Source organism: Suillus fuscotomentosus (assembly GCF_016647785.1).
Source record: "Suillus fuscotomentosus strain FC203 chromosome Unknown F5891scaffold_15, whole genome shotgun sequence".
Taxonomy (NCBI): Eukaryota; Fungi; Basidiomycota; class Agaricomycetes; order Boletales; family Suillaceae; genus Suillus; species Suillus fuscotomentosus.
The window spans coordinates 92725-109655 of NW_024539527.1; the positions used below are offsets into that span (position 1 = coordinate 92725).

At 46.7% G+C, this 16931-nt stretch overlaps 5 protein-coding genes across 5 annotated transcripts; 2 read left to right on the forward strand and 3 right to left on the reverse strand.

Annotated features, from left to right (window-relative positions):
- Window positions 1–509: 509 nt before the first annotated feature.
- F5891DRAFT_1185902 (uncharacterized protein) lies at window positions 510–1021 on the reverse strand (the record flags this gene model as incomplete). Its single annotated transcript, XM_041366611.1, has 3 exons — window positions 510–579; window positions 632–809; window positions 862–1021. 3 exons carry the CDS (start codon window positions 1019–1021, stop codon window positions 510–512), a joined length of 408 nt encoding a protein of 135 aa, XP_041228345.1.
- A 101-nt stretch (window positions 1022–1122) lies between these two features.
- On the reverse strand, window positions 1123–1737 carry F5891DRAFT_1185903 (uncharacterized protein; the record flags this gene model as incomplete). Its single annotated transcript, XM_041366612.1, has 1 exon — window positions 1123–1737. One exon carries the CDS (start codon window positions 1735–1737, stop codon window positions 1123–1125), a length of 615 nt encoding a protein of 204 aa, XP_041228346.1.
- A 5896-nt stretch (window positions 1738–7633) lies between these two features.
- Window positions 7634–8578, forward strand: F5891DRAFT_978262 (uncharacterized protein; the record flags this gene model as incomplete). The annotated part of the gene is made up of 6 exons (XM_041376777.1): window positions 7634–7688; window positions 7775–7992; window positions 8051–8201; window positions 8250–8263; window positions 8312–8359; window positions 8411–8578. The coding sequence occupies 6 exons, from the start codon at window positions 7634–7636 to the stop codon at window positions 8576–8578; spliced, it is 654 nt and encodes a 217-aa protein (XP_041228347.1).
- A 2217-nt stretch (window positions 8579–10795) lies between these two features.
- On the forward strand, window positions 10796–11808 carry F5891DRAFT_978263 (uncharacterized protein; the record flags this gene model as incomplete). The annotated part of the gene is made up of 6 exons (XM_041376778.1): window positions 10796–10876; window positions 10912–11047; window positions 11134–11147; window positions 11183–11450; window positions 11502–11570; window positions 11624–11808. 6 exons carry the CDS (start codon window positions 10796–10798, stop codon window positions 11806–11808), a joined length of 753 nt encoding a protein of 250 aa, XP_041228348.1.
- A 3222-nt stretch (window positions 11809–15030) lies between these two features.
- F5891DRAFT_917850 (uncharacterized protein) lies at window positions 15031–15297 on the reverse strand (the record flags this gene model as incomplete). Its single annotated transcript, XM_041373740.1, has 1 exon — window positions 15031–15297. A coding segment is annotated over one exon (267 nt), but the record flags the coding sequence as incomplete, so codon positions are not given.
- Window positions 15298–16931: the final 1634 nt, after the last annotated feature.

Consider the following 16931-nt stretch of genomic DNA (forward strand, 5'->3'; position numbering starts at 1 on the left):
AAGGATTTCCAAATAGATGTCATAAGCGGCTGAAAATTGTGCGTTAAGGTACGGTCGATAGGGTGTCTGTGCGGCATTTTTAGATCAGTCAAATGATGTAATATACACGTACATCATGCAGGAAACAAAGACTTTTCACTTGGGCTTGAATGCTGAATCGGGGACATGACCGATGGATTTGACGGTAGGCGGCAAGAGTGCGCAGCGATATGGCAGCTGTGGGATGAAGTGGTGCACACCCGATGTACCCATGGTATATTAAGGTCTCGTTTGGGTATCTGTGGGAGGGCTGCGATCGCAGTGAAGAGTGGCTTCGCTCTAGAAATGAATTAGCGCACAGAGAATTGGAACTTTGTGAAACATACTGAAAAGGTCAATTAGTTCTATGTTAGTTAGCGAAACACTAGAAGAATTGTCTAGAAGTGGCTCCGCAGACATGTCGTCAAAGGTTGGTAAGCCGTCTCCAGAATCACGGAAATGATAGTCCAGGTAAGCGTCCACCAGCAGGTCTATTTGAAGTTGCCAGTGAGTCGTTTGGCTTTCTGTGCGGTCCTCCCAGTGCTGTGATTGATATAGCAACTGGTTGATGGTATAAGCAACAATCGAGACAGACAAGAAAAAAAATACACACTAGCCACCAAGGTCCGCTATTTGACCAGTGAGTCCCTCAAATGCCTTGTACTCCCCACCAGCATGACTCAGTTCCATCCCCTCCTCTCCTGGAGGCACGGTGTATGGTATTGATTCAACATCCATTCCATAATCACTCATCATGTTCTCCACCAACTGGCGGTCCTCGCTTGACATCTCTATGAGAGATCGCATTAGTTATATGTAAACAATAAGAATGTAAAGGTATACCTTGGACTTGAGCCTGATGGCCTGCATCTGCTGCCTCCTTGCATTGAAGCTGATGGCTAGCTTTCAGGATATGAGTCTGGCGATGTCGCCCTCGAAAGTTGTGCGAGATGATAGACTTTGAGAGGCCCTTAAGCTTAGAATGACCCCCTACATGAGGCATAAGGAGCCAGTGGGACGATTCTGTAGGTGTAGGTGATTAGCTGAGACCGGGTGATAGTGGGCGCACGGACCAGGTGGACAAATGGTTGAATAGTGTGATCCTCAAGCGAGGATTCTGTAGGCATAGGCAATTAGCTGAGACCGGGTGATAGTGGGTGCACGGACCAGGTGGACAAATGGTTGAATAGTGCGATCCCCAAGTGAGGATTCTGTAGGTGTAGGCAAATAGAGCACACCAGGCATTGGTGGATCTGAATGGTGTGATCCACAAGTGGTGAATCTGTAGGTGTAGGCGATTAGCTGAGACCAGGTTTGATAGTGGGTGCATGGACCACTTGGGCAGGTGTTGTAGAGGGCAGTGGTGGGCAAGGATAATGAGGTGGGAAGCAGGTTGGTGCTGGCAGCATTCTGGGGACACAGAGACCACTTGGTGCTGGGCACAAGCGTTGTAGAATGAGGTGGGAGGCAGCCTGCAGGATGCTGCAAGCTGGGGGTGCACAGACCACTGAGGCACTGGGATTTTGGGTGAGGAAGATGGGACAGATGTTGTAGAGGGTAGTGGTGGCCTGGGTGATGGCTGCTGAGCTGTAGAAACGGTGGCGGTAGCGTGCAGCGTGCAGCAGTGCAGGGGGTAGGAGGACAGAGGCGTGAGAACCCACCAGATAAACCGCTATGGACCAAGACAGGCAATTTGTGGAAACTGCCGGTATCAGGCATAGGGCGGGATAAGGCGGGATAAGTGCCAGCCTAGCTATAGGCTACAGTACAAAGGTATCAGAATATTTAGGGCGTGATTTAACGCTGGTGTTGGGATATTACTAGTTTCGAGCCTAAATATAGTTGACGAGGCATGCTATTGCTAAGCCTAATAAGGCTTCCCAAATGGGCTATCCAGGTGACCAAGTTTGTACTAGCCACACCATCCATGACCATCGTTGGTCACAAGTGCACATTCGAAGGGTGCATACCTGACGAATCAAAGGTACAAAAGATTCAAGATTGGCCTGAACTGAAGAACCAGTCGCAAGTGCGCGGGTTACTAGGTACAAGTGGCGTCTTGCATATTTTCATTCATAATTTCTCGCGCATCGTGCGCCCATTGATTAACCTGACCAAGAAGGATGTTCCATTCGAGTTTGGCGAAGAGCAGCATCAAGCGATGCAAACACTCAAAGATTTGGTTTTAGATTTGGCTTGTATTGTGTGCTGCACACCATGCGTGTATACATATTCGGCATCATTAACCTAACGGTTGAAGTCGACGCGAAGTATATTAAAGGTATGATCAATAATCCCGATTTGCAACCCAATGCGACCATCAATCGATGGAACATGGGTATCCTTCTCTTTCAATTTAATCTCATTCATGTACCCGCCACAAAGCACGCCAGCGTAGATGGTCTCTCAAGGAGACCGCGTGTTGATGATGATCCAGAAGAAGATGACGATCATGAGGATTAAATAGACCACGCTTACTCATTTGGCATCACGATCCTGAATGATAGGATGCTCCAAGTTGAGGCGGCCGGCGCCAAATATGATCTAACCATGCATATGATTCCGTTCACACAGCTGCCGAGACACTTACCTGTCTTATGAACCTTTCTTGATGTTACAGAGCCGCTGCAAGATGACCTGCAGATCCTGCGCTCTGAGAAAGTGCAAGCACTCGATAAGTGCATGGTATTGATAGAACATTTCCTTCTCAACTGCAAGAGACCTGTTGACATTACAGATGATGTGTTCACCACATTTGTCAGTCACATGGCGCACTTCTTCGTTCTCGAAGATAACCTTTGGCGCTGCGAAGCGAACAGCAAGCATCAGATTGTGGTGAAGCCACACAAGCGCTACCAGATCCTGAAGCAAGCGCACAACGACCTAGGTCACAAGGGAATATATGCCATTCACTCGCGGCTGCTACTGCATTTTTGGTGGCCACACATAGATGACAATATCAAATGGTACACATGCACATGTCATGAATGCCAGACCAGGCAATTTCTGAAACTCCACGTCCCGCCGATGGTACCAACACCCAGAGGTTTGTTCCGCAGGGTGCATATTGACACCATGAAGATGCCCAAAGTGGGTGGATACAAGTATTTAGTGCAAGCACGCTGCACGCTGGAGAGGGGCCATGGCTCGAACACCAAACAAGCTGAGAGACAGCCAAACCAACCAAGCAGACTGCTATGGTGGTGGAATGATGATGACCTAACCCTATGAACATGGCTATCTAAGGACTACGAGGACCTATGACACCTACAGAGACCTCTGACACCCCTGGCTGATGCCCCTGAGGCCAAACCCTCCTACTACAGCGCTCACGTCATATCCCAAATGGCACATGCTGTGCAAGGAGAATATGAAGTTGCTTATGGCCTTATATATGAGGAGCTCCTATGCCAATGGGGTCCTATCACGGAAATCATTACTGACAATGCACCCGCTTATAGACTCGCCACCAACATGCTTGCGGAGCGGTATGATATCCATCCGATCTCCATATCACCATATAATTCACAAGTGAATGGTATAGTAGAGCGCTGACACCGTGATGTCCAGGAGGCCATCATCAAAACTTGTGATGGAGATGATACTCATTGGTATCAAGTTGTTCACTCGGTATTTTGAGCTGAGCGCATCACCATGCACTAAGCGACGGGTTTATTGCCCTATTGTATGGTGCACAGCATAGAGCTGATCTTTCCTTTTGATCTAACAGAAGCAATGTTCTTAGTAGTGTTTACTACCACAGAACTCAGTGCATGGCGCGCACACCAGTTACAGAAGCGCATAGAGGATCTCACCACTATCAGAGACAAGGTAATGAAGGCATGCTACGTGTCTGTTCACAACTTCGAGAAGCGCTTCTGCACGACTATCTGCAACTATGACCATGCACCTGGCACATTAGTGCTGGTGCGCAACTCAAAGGCTGAGTACGAGTTGAGCAAGAAGATGAAGCCGCAATACTTGGGACTGATGATAATAGTGCGCCACACAAAAGGAGGCTCATATCTGCTGGCCGAGTTGGATGGTGCTATCTCTAAATTGTGCTATGAAGTGTTCCACGTCATTCCTTATTTCTCATGCAGCGATGAATGCATCATGGTGACAAGCGTCACTGGTAAAGACGACGAGACCCTAGATCATTTAGCTGACTAAGATGTCGAAGAACCCGACAAAGACGAACCCGAGCGTGCACCTGGCACGTAGCACTTATCCATTTTTGGCACATATCCGCACATATCCGCACATAACCACCATCACTCCATTCAACAAATCAACAAAAACAATATATAAAACAAAACAATCGCAAAAACATATCATAGATTTCTATTCTCTCCGTTTTACCCCAGGTTTCAGCCAGCAACCTCAGTTTCTCAATTATCATGTCTCATAACACACGCATTGCATTGAACATACACCCAACAGACTCTATCCTATACAGCCGATCGGCAAATAATCAACCGCCAAGTATATATTACAAAAAGATAAGTTATTATAGAAGCGCGCACATAACCACCCATAGACTTTCTATTTTGAATGCGCGCAGCTGCGCCGTGCCCATTTATACTCATAGACCATACACCGACAGCACCTAATATCAAGCAACGCACAGGGAATAGTGAAGGAATAGACGTGAAAGGACGCCCGACAAAGACAAGACAAGCACGCAGCTTGCATGACCACCATATTTTCCTTATGACTCTATATTACTTTCATGCACTTACTCATATTTCTTACTTAATTAGGCCAGCGAACTGATTTGGACATGGAATTGGAATTGGAATTGGACATCGGACTGGACGTGACAGGACAAATTATAAGGTGCACCAGGCGCCGCTCCACTGGGAGACTCTATAGTACAAGCATGCTGGTGCTACAAACAAGTTCTAAACTAAGAGTATTCTAACTAAGACCACCTACTTCTCCAGCATTTCTGTGATCTCCTTCTCCCAGGCACCCCAGTTGCGCCCCATACAGTAAATGTGATTACTCATCGCCATCACCTCAGCTTCTTGCACACGGCTGTGCTGACACATGTCGACAACTACACCCTTCCATTTGGCCACCTCAGCCTCCAATTCGGCATTCCGAATCCGCAACTGGGAATTGTCAATGCGCACCTGATCAAGCTGCACCTCTATGTCGAGATGAGGGCGTTTAGGTGCTGGCGCTGGTCATGAAGCGAGAGGGCGCTTCGCACACTGTATGACAATGGTTCGAGAACCACCGGCAGCACCCTCGTCAGTGGTAGACTCACCAATGATCTCGATGTCTGACTCACCAATGTTGGGCGAAGCATCGGCAGTGGAACCAGCAGCCAGCACAACAACAGGCACAGGCACAGGAACAGGAGTCATCACCTTTGGCGCAGCCAGTGTGTGGTCCTTAGCCTTATCGGCGACTAAAAGAAAAGTTAGTAAAAGAAAAGGCAGGAGGAAGGGCAGATTGAAGGAGCAGGCCTTCTTGGCCTTCGTACAGCTGTTGCACCTCAGGTTATTGTCGCTGAGGACACATGGGAAGTTGATCAAGGTACACTGCGCACATGGAATTTCTGGGCAGGTGGTCACCAACGTGGTGGTGATACAACCGCCGAAACGCTAGAACAACAAGTCAGCACAAGAAGGAAAGATGAAAGAAAAAGTAAGAATGCACTCACTGGTCACCCCAGGTCCAAAACTTCAGGAGAAGTTCCCTCCTCCAGCTCGGTCACCTTCCCCTTTCCTTTTTCCGCTGCTCGCAAAGTCTCCACCTCTTTCTCCTTGGCAATGCGCACCTGGCGCACGGTCAATACCAACTCCTCGGCCTTCATCAGTATTTTTGCCGTGGCTTTCCCCTCATCGAGGTCAGCCATATTGGCATTTCTGAGTGACACGTGCACAGTCACAGCACGCGCCCGCTCGAAAACAGAGTTCATATCAGCCTAGAAAAGAACCGATCAGAAACATAAGTATTGCATGACAAGAAGAAAAACTCACCACGACTGCATTCCAGTCGCGCAGCCATGACTCTTGTTCCTCCAAGAGCTCAGCTCGAGGAGGATGCATCTTTGGACAAGCATGCATCATTGTAAGGATCACCGTCCAAGCATGCTGGATGCGATTGGCCTCAGTTTCCTCCGGCTCCTTCGGGGTTGGATCATCGAGAGTGGCGTCATTTGTCGACATGTTGCCACCTTCTTGCAGGCGCTCCTTGGGCTCAGGAGAGGGAGAAGGCGAAGCAGTAAGCATAGATGGATTGAAGATAACGGAGGACATAGTGGTAGGAGGAAGAGATTATCGCAAAGACACAATGAAGTATTGAATTGAAGAAGAGAAGTGTGACACAAGGCCAGTTCTTTTATGCCCGAAACGAACCACATTATGTCAGCACAATGACGCCCACAATCCACGACTCGCAAGACTCTGGTGGACCATTCCACATACGCTTTTGGCGCATTCCGCCCACAATCACATGACTTGTGACTTTCCTCGTCGAAAATTCACCAAGTCCATTCCCCCTATACTCGCTGACTGGGGACAGTCAGAAGCTATGAGATGTAGAGACTAATATCTCTGTGGCCTTGCAGGGACCTAAATTCCCAATGTCTCTATCACTTCCTAATATAGCGCAACCCATATCTCTCTTAGCGTGTTCAAGCACTTCGTCGGCCGCTCACTTGCATGAGCACTTCAGTCACGCATCTGTGTGTGCATCCTCGGTTCCATCGCCCATCCTCCGTCCATCCATTCCATGTCTGTTTGGTTTGTTGGTGCATATTCCGATTTCATTTTCATTTATTCTGACATATCTCCGGCACTTATGACCATATTTCATATGTTTTCCATCATGGACCCTTACATTACATATTATCTTGTATCTGTTTCGCTTCTTGGTTCGCTTTAGCACTTGACAGTGCTTAGAATTACTTAGTATATATATGCGTGTCTAAACTGTATAATGATTATCTTTCTGCCCGCACATCATTGGACTCGAAGTCTAAAGTTCTCTCTCATAAATCTAAAGTATCTAAGTACAATACAAGCGCCACTGCCGTACATTACTAGAAACTCTGCCAAATTAGTTTTCTGACTCATTAAGAGTCCCTGCACTCCACCACCCGCACGTGTGCACCGCTCCCGCTCAGCATGCGCTTCCATTATAAGTCGCACATTGTCACTTGTCATCAGCCGTCGTCGCTCATCAGCGCTTCACATTGCTTTCGCTTGCTAGCACTTCGCTCATCGTCACGCACCTTACCAGGCTTGACAAAGCACCCAGTCCAGTGTTTCCCTCCATTTATACACTTAGAGAACCTTCTCAGTAGCAATCCCCTTGGGCTGACATATATCTCGCTCATCGAGGACTACTTGAGTATATCTCATACCACTCATACTCTAGTCTCTTCGCGCAAATCCAACAACAAACACTTCATACGTCAGAAACAAAGGTGGGTTGCCCATCTTTGTGCTTTGCACCATTGATGTTACTCTATCTCATGTTGCTTTGTGTTCGAAGTATACTTTTTCATCACGATCTTGATCCTTTGTAGTGGGATAAAAGGGATTCATGGCTATGGTACTGGTACGTCGCTACCCTTGCTCTAACTTGAAAAACTCTAATGGTTGGAACGGTCCATACAGACAGTGACGACAAGTCAATGTGTAGTGCATCCAGTGCGCAAAGTCAAACCGACCACTGCACTCCTGGAGCACTCCGAGAAGGCAGCTCTCCCCTCTCAACCTGTCCTTTCATGCTGCAGAGGTGTTGAAGTGCACCACCGATGACACCCATCCTCCGGCCACTGAACCACCACAAGCACCCATCCTGCCTGCTCCTGCACCAAACGTCGACACCACCACACCTGAAACCACCAGCAAATGGGCAAGTGTCGAAGAAATCGATGAAGATGATGAGGGGTGGGATACATTGATTTTGGAGGAGGAAGAGTCTGATGTTGATTTGGTGGACGACGACAAAGTGCTGTAGGACTCGACTGTTACTTATATTGAATTTTGAGTCATTTTGTTTTTGAAAGCCGTCGTTGAGCCCAAGCCGAGCCGCGGCTTTGGCCTGGCTTTGGCCCACGGCTCGGCCTGAGGTTTTGCAAAGCCCAAGCCCCCAAAAGCCGGGCCCAAGCCGGGGCTTTCAGGCCGAGCCGGGCCTGCACATCACTAGTAGCTACCAATGTAAGCAGGGTAGGTGGTCATAACAGAGCAACTAGACAATGAGGATAGGCATGAGGAGGGTTGTGAGTCGTGACTATGCATTTAATACATCCCTGAACAGTGCATTGTAGGTGCGAGAGAGGGTGCGAGAGAGTGCAGTGGATATACTGTATGAGAGGGTATGAAGGAGGATGCGAGAGGATGCACTGGATATATGAGAGGGTATGAAGGGAGGATGTGAGAGGGTACAAGAGAGGATACAAGAGGGTATGAGGGAGGATGCAAGAGTGTATGCTGGATGTATGAGAGGGTGCAGTGGAGGTCTGAGGGTGCAAGAGGGTGCACAGGATGTACGAGAGGGTGTGCGAGATGTACGAGAGGATGCAGTAGAGGTCTGAGAGGGTGTGAGAGGGTGCAGTGGAGGAAAGTTGGCGTGACTCGTGAGATGTTATTAGCTGTAGTATATATGAGTTCAATTTAAAAAAAACTCACCAGGAGCATGGCTCAAGCTCGAAGGAGGATCGACATGCTGCAAACGGCAGACAACAACTTCAATCAGCATGGCTCGAGTAGAAGGAGGATTGACAGATTCATGAACTGCAAATGGCGGGCAACAACTTCGATCAGTGTGGCTTGAACTCAAAGAAGGATCAATACACTCACAAATGGCGAACAGCAGTGTAGGACTTATAGTCCTTGTGGCCTCGTAAAGGCTATTTTTGTGTCGTCCCACAGGTCCTCGTGTTGCGTGTGCTAACGCTAACATGGCGCGCATCTTTTCTGTTATTGGCCAATGGCCACGGCTTGCACACATGTATCAGGCCGTAACAGCTTTTACTCGGCTCCATCGCACGTCCTTATCCCATTCTATCCATGTCCTCCGGCTGGTCTATTGGTGTGTATTTCACTTGTTTTGGAATAGGCTGACCATATTTCCGATGCTATTTCGTTTATATCTCTATTACTTTCATCACAGACCCTTATTACCTACAACCACTACATACTCAGCTCCAAATAGTGCTTCAGTGCATTCTCATATATACTGGTACTTACAAATTTCATGTGTCTTTCTTACCTCCCACATAGAATCTATCATCCACTTGCATGTAGGGAATGATGTGAGTATACCCATGGGTATCTGTGGTGATACCCCCACCCACACCCACCAAAAGCCCACACCCACACTGGTGGGTGTGGGTTTATTTGTGGGTACCAGGGATGGCTACCCATACCCACACCCATAGAGGGTATACCCATAGGTACGACATGAACGATTGGTACTACACACTTAGATATCTTAATGAATGTTGTAGTAATACTGGAGACAAATATATTGCTAGTCTCACCTTGTTAATTAGCAGTCATTTGAGAGAGATAAAGCTAAATAAAAACCCAACACCAGTAAGTCTCTGAAAAATGCAAAAATAAAAGTTGACATTATCCTTGTAATACTAGTTGAGACAAGTCTGTTGTGAGTCTTATTTTGTTAATCAGTAGTAATTTGAGCAAAGTAAAAATACATATTGATGAGTTTAGCCAAACATAAATTGTTATTATCATTATGTATCTTGATGAAAATTGTAGTGCTATTTAAGGTGAGTCTATGGCTAGTTTATCTTATCAATTAGTTGACATATCAGTAACATATGGATTGAACACTACTGAACCAAAGTTCAAAGTTATGTTTCTATAGTCTACATGTAACATGATAAATGGAATCAACATAGATGACAAAGATAGTATTATTGAAAATGAAGTTGTTGGCTATTCAACCTAGGCATACCATTCACTGAGACCACTACTAGCATATTTGACAAAGTTGAATCACATATCACAGTGCAAAGATATTTTTTTTGCCTACATACCCACCGTGTGGGTGTGAGTAGGGGTGTGGGTATCATAAGTGCCTACCCCCACCCATACCCCTGGGTACCCACACCCACGACCCACAGTGGGTGCTGGATACCCATGACATTGCCTACTTGCAAGCATTACCGTCTGAATCTAAAATCTAAACTTTGTATTGACCGCCGCGCATATCTATCGACTGGCCGCGTTATCCCATCGGTTCTTTGCTTCAGTAGCCGTTGCGCTACTTATGAACCCACCGTCTTCATTGTTCCACCGCTTTGCCATAACATATTCTTTTCTGCACGACCATGCTTTATCACGCATTAACGTATCTTCGGCTGCTCAACCTCACTTCGCACCGCATCAATGGCAGCTCACTCATGCTTGCATCGCATTGTGCTAGCCTTCACATTCCATCCATTCTCAACCCCCCTTATTAGTTTCTGTGATTTCCCTCCACTTTTTACATAGAGGAATCATTCTCAGTAGCAATCCCCTTGGGCTGAATAATACACTTGCGTCCAGAGGTCTATTTGAGTTTTACCCCACTTCCCCCTTTTCTTCCCCTTCACCCCTTCTCAACTAGCTATCATTCCTTGCACGCAGTGGGGACCAACTTGGATCAGTGTGGTTGACCTAAAGGAGGATGGTTGTAGAGGTTTGCGAGGGTGGTTGTAGAGGCTCAAGAGGGTGGTTGTAGAGGTTTGTGAAGGCGGTTGTAGAGGCTCATGAGGACGACAAAGAATGAGGGATGACAAGTGAAAATGAGCAAGGACAAGGCATATCAAAGACGAGATCACACACTAGCTGAGAGCAGGACACAGCTGCAGCACCATTGGCATAAGGTGAGCAGTTCAAAGACAAGGTGATGCACTATTAGCTGAGACTCAAGAGCGATGGTTATGGGCTCACATCACAATTAGTGATGCGTTGGGCCTGGCCTGAGGCCCTGAGGCCCTTTGGGCCGAGCCCTCGTAGGTCAGGCCAAAGCCAGGCCCAAGGTAAGGGCCTGGCCTGTAAGTTGGACAGGCCCAAGCCTGGAGCTCAGGCCCAGGCTTCCCAATTTGGAAACATCAACGGCATATTCCATCATGACTTACAGTTTATGCGCCACCGGTGAGTGATTCTTCGTGCGACTGATCTACCGGCAGAATGCGAGTGTACTGATGCCTCCCACAGTGATCTCTGATGATGACACACCTGTCACTGTCACCATGCGAGCAAAGCGCACTATCATTTCATCATCTTGCCTTACCGACTCTAACAACACCGCAACACCAGAACTCAGCAGCCATAAAATCAGCACCAACTCGAGAAATGCTGGCAAGCGCACTTTGGCGGATGCAGACTGGACCCCTTCATCGAGAGAAGAATTAGCGGAGTTATCGAGTGAAGAAGACAAAGCGGCAGGCCACAAAGGTATGTTGCAGCCTCTGCATTTGTATACTTACTCTCTCAATGATTCTATAGGCAAACACCTTTGTCGGGCTCACAATCCATCATTTATGGATGACACCCGTTCTCTCATTGATGACACAGGTATGTATTTTTATTTACTTGTTCTATAACTTAACCTCCCTACCAACTAACAGAAGAGACTCCAAGTACTCGCCACACGACACCTGCAGCCACGGACGAATTTCTGTCCGACATCAATGTACAGGACATATCAATGACGCCTGTACTTCGACACGAGGAGAGGGGCTCCGATGTCAGTGCGTTTTTTGGCAAACCTTATGCACACAAGGCCAAGGACGGGAAAACACGTTCAGTCTGAGACTGCGAGTCATGCAAGTAAGTACATATTCTTTCTTCACTATCTCCACTGACAGAGTTGCAGAAAGAAAGGGTACCCATGCCAGATTGTTAGCGATACATCAACGTGTCAACGCCATATTGCATTCCAGCATTCAGTACATTGGTTTTTCATTTTGATACTTGATGCTTTAACATTTACTACAGAATAATTATTGTCAATGGTGCAAGACTAATAACTTTGAGTCGATGTTGCCTCAAGATATCAAGGAATGCAAAACAGCAGTTGCTATTGCGAATGCGCAGCAAACGAGTCTCGACGGCCATCTGCAAGAAAATCCTTCCAGTAAGGTTGTTGTCCCATACACAGACACAGTCTTTTGTGAAGCTGCTATTGAGTGGCTAATTTCCACTAGCCAGGTAGGTGTTGATTCCTTGTATTCACAGCGATTTTTGATTGTTTTGCAGCCTATTCAAGCAATCAATCATCCAAGCTTTCAGAAGATGATTGCTGTAGCAGCTTGTGCTATGAGCGGTGTTGTTCTGCCAAATCGTAACACTACACACTGCGAAATTATCAATTTGTTCAAGAAGCAGATGATGAAGTTAAAAGAACGCCTCAATGCAAGTTTTCCCTTGTATTATCTAATGTTTCATACTGATGTTGCAAACAGAGCAAGCTTGTGTCTGGCACTGTCAACCTGACATGCGATGCATGGCAGGCCAGTAATGCTGATGGCTATTTTGCTGCTACTGGCCACTGGATCGAGGAAACATCACCTGGTATCTGGCAGCTCGAATGTGCCGTCCTTGGATTCACGCAACTGAATAACTCCCACAATGGACAATGTCTTTGGCAGGCTTTGTTCAAGATAGTGGGCATTGCTCATAAGGTAAGGTGTCGAAATATTGGTGCGCTGTGCTCACAGGGTATTAGATTGGCCACATTACATGTGACAATGCCTCGAATGATGACACAATGCTTGATGAATTGGCACGTCGGATAAAGCAAGGGACCGGGACAATATGGATCTCAAAAAAGCGGCGCATCAGGTATAGTTATGTTGTGATTTGTTTCGTACTTTTACTAACATGGAACTTGAAGGTGCTTAGCTCATGTTATTCACCTTGCGACATGAACTGTCATCTCTTCATACAGCAGTGCCCCATACTATAATCCTGAGCATCAAGATTTGTCCGTCCCTCAAGTCCATGGCCATCGAGATGAAATTGGTCTCATACGAGCCATTGCAGTCAAGGTTTGTCATTTTCTTGAATTATTTGAGTATTGTTTGACCAACTGTATATCAGGCGCGATCCTCGGCTCAATGAAAGCAACTCTGGAAGGATATCCAGACCTGTGCACCTAACCCAAGCTCTGTTGTCTCGCAATTATTACTTGACATGCCCATCTGGTGGTCCTTGACTTATGTCATGCTTGACCGTTGTAGAGACTCATGCCTCTCATAGCCTGATATGGCAGTTTTCACTAGGGAGTACATAGCACAAACTTGTAGTGTCACTCTGTGCACTACCCACAGCTATCTCTATATGAGGCACAGCTTTCCCTTGCAACACGCGCCATGCGCGCCCACTTCCTGCACTTCACGATGTATATGCGCGCGCGCTTTCCCGTGCTTGATCTCCCTATAGCGCCAGCCATCCAGAAGCATCCATCCACTGTCCACCAAGCTCTCTAGTGCGTGTATTTCTGTTTCCCTTATTTACATATCATTCCACCTTTATTTTTATCATGGACCCTTACTTATATATATCTTTACATACTAGACCTTACTCGGTAGCGCTTCGGCTCTGCATGACAGCGCTTAGGTACCATATATAAGCGCCAGCACCCAACTTTACCTACTACTTACTACCTAGAAAGTCGCAGTAGAAATCTATTCCTTGACATCTTGCATCTCTCTTCTCTTGACTTGCATCATATCATCACTTAAGCTTAGTCTCACTCATTTCCGCATACCTGCGCACACTTTCCCACGCTTCGTGCCTTGCGTGCACCTGCGCTTTCTCGTGCTTCGCTTTAGTGCACACTTCTAGATCCTTGCTGCACTCGCTTCCCCTTTAGGGTCGAACACACTTGTCTTCTCAAGTATAGCAGACTAGGCAATGCGCAACCTACAACATTTACAGATACAGTCAGGAGCCTCGTTCACGCTTCACTGTGTTGTTGTTTCTACACCATGCTGAGAAGAAGAGACCTGTGTGTATGATAACATAAATGACGTATTGAAACTGACTAATGTTCTTTAGTATGTTGATACATTTGTCTACGAGCTTGGCCTTTGTGAGGCAAACCTTACAAAACGAGCCAAAATTGATCAATTGAAGCTGCACGAGGACGAGTGGGCTCGTATTACTTTATTTACATCTCTCCTAGCTGTGAGCTGGACATTTTCTCTGTAACTCAAGCTGATTATTACTTTAGCACACCGACAAAGCTCAGCAAAGTTTCTCATCTGATAGGGGAGCATCCCTTCACCTTGCTTTACCAGCCCTCGAGGCCTTACACAAGGCCTGGTTGACACATTCTGAGAATCCCAAGTATGAGTCATTTCATCGAGCCCTACAAGAAGGGATTGTGAAGATCCATGAGTATTATGACTGAAGCTCAGAGTGTGATGCATACATCATTTCAATGTGTAGGTGATCAGTGACTTGTAGTAGTGTTGACATTAACTGTATTTAGTGCTTGAACCGTCACAGAAGGACTCTCACATCAAATGTTTTTGGGGCAAGGCCATACATGCCAAGGCTCTCAAGGAGGCAGAATGAATGGTAGGTCTTCCATTTTCGAGATATGATATATGCTTACATCAAGACTAGTTTAAGGAAGAGCATATTAAGTTGTATGGTGAGCATGGTGTTCCGTCGTCACCAAAAAAGAAGTCTGGTAAGGATACATGAGCATAATAGCACTCACTGGTGGTAGTGGAGTCAGTTGAGAGAGTGTGTTGTCTGGTGGACAGGAAGTTGTAGTTGAGCATTCTTGACTTGGGCAGTCAGAAGAGGACCGCGTGACATTGGGATGTTGAGATGGTCCAGGTTGTGGAAGTGTAGCCTGTTCATTGTGATGGATAGACAGTCAGTGAATGTCTGAAAATATAAATGAAAGCACCTCTATGAGCTGAACTGTTGCCCGGCGCAACCTTGGCGGACCACCTTTACTAGACTGGTTGTCATGGATAGCAACTCTGGTGTTGGACTTTGAGCGCTGGATGTTGGTCCTGTAGATCTGGTCTAGTTCCTCGTCTGAGTCAAGAGCAGGATGCAAGTCGATTCCAGCTGATCTACTATCTAGCCGAATGGTGTGAGCTTCTGCGATGGTGATGCCGAACCTGTGTGCAATTGCACTAGTAGCGACATATGGGATGAGAATAAAGTCTGTGAACTTTTTGACGTCGAGTGGGCGAATGGCGTTGAGCGGGAGAGTTGATGTCCAAAACATTCCTTCAAGCGCATAAGCAATGATGTGCTCTCCTTTTGGACCATAGCTGCAAGAATGAAAGTTACCAGCAATTGTCAAAAGCCAAGTATGACACTCACAAGCTGGCTGTTGAAAAAATGTAAATTGAAGAAGAGGCACCTTTCCTGTCCCTTGTGAACGCATGAAGACACGCCTCCTCAGTATTTTCTTTGTAATACTGGGAAAGACAGTTGAGAAATGACTTCCAGACGATATGTTCAGCTCGAACACCTCGATCTGAAATGAGTGCAGCGATATCAGCTTCCAATGACCATGTAAAATCATTTAGTGCAACAAAATCAGGTGATACCGGCCAACCACACAAAGCGATATCTCGATGTCGGTGTGCCAGATGGTTCTCAGATTTGATGGCAGAACAAATGTAGAGCGTAGTCCGAAGGACGTTGCAAGTGTCATCACCGTCCTGCTGAATGAAGGCAGCATGGTCATGGAACAACTTGACAAGCTCGGCTGACAGGACAGGAGGGACATGGTCTTCACAATCGTCATCTGGGCAGAACTTTGGGATGTCTTCGCTGTGCTGGGATCCAGAATGCGGTACTGGTGTGTCTTCATGAACATCATGACATGCTGACTCGGATGAGGTCTTTGCTTTGGGTTTGATAGGCTGGGGGTGTGGTTAGGGGCAGGCTACACATTTGAGATTAAAAAATGCACGAAAGGGCATACCTTTAAAGGAATCTTCAACACTGTCTTCGATGACGATGTCGAAGGAGCCTGGACTTGTGGCTGACCAACACCAGATCATGGAGGTAAGTTACACATGGGTTTGTCGAGGTCACTTACTGGTGTTGTTGCCATGGCAGTCTCACCGCTACTACGAGGCTGTGGAGCCATGGTCTTGGCCTTCTTACTGGTTCTTGTGACTTTGGATGTACTGCTAATACGAGTCTTGGCTGCTGTCGTGGGCCTTTTGTTTACCTGAGGGTCAGTGTGAGGTGCTTGGAGTGCCTCCTTTGCCCGTCTGGCTTCTGAAGGGCCGTAAGTGCAGCCAAGCAACATAATATGAGTGCAGCTCACTCAAAAAATCCTCGACCCATTTCTTGAAGAGCTCTGCAATATCAGCAGGCAGACCTCCCTCACTTCCTGGCCCAATCTCCTCGGAGTCCAATTCTTCATCTGATCCAGGGTCCGTCTCGCTACTATCATCTGAGTCAGAGTGAGCTGCAGGAGCTGGCAACTTCGCACAGCCGGTGGATGTATGCGTCCAAGTCAACTTGTTATGGCTTGAGAGTGTAATCTATATAAAATGAACAGTCAATGGTCAAATGACAGGCCATTGTTACATACCTTGTTTGAGCTGGGCGCATCATAACCCATCCTTCTCCTATAGTTGGCATGATTTCGTAAGAATTGTTGCCAAAAATCTTTGATGGGCCAGCCATCCTTAAAGTGTGTGAGGTATGGGATTTCAAGCATGGCCTATTAGTATCATTAGCGCATATATGCATGTAGGAGAACAAAAAATATGTACCAATGTGCCTAGCAGCATTGGCAGCTGGTATCTAATGGTGGTCTCGAGGTGTAGACCATTATCCTTGGCGATTTCGATGATCTTGTACCTCATAATGTCTGTGAGAATCCACACAGATAGAAAAAAAATGCTTACTCAAATTTTCTTATACACGGTATCCCTATCA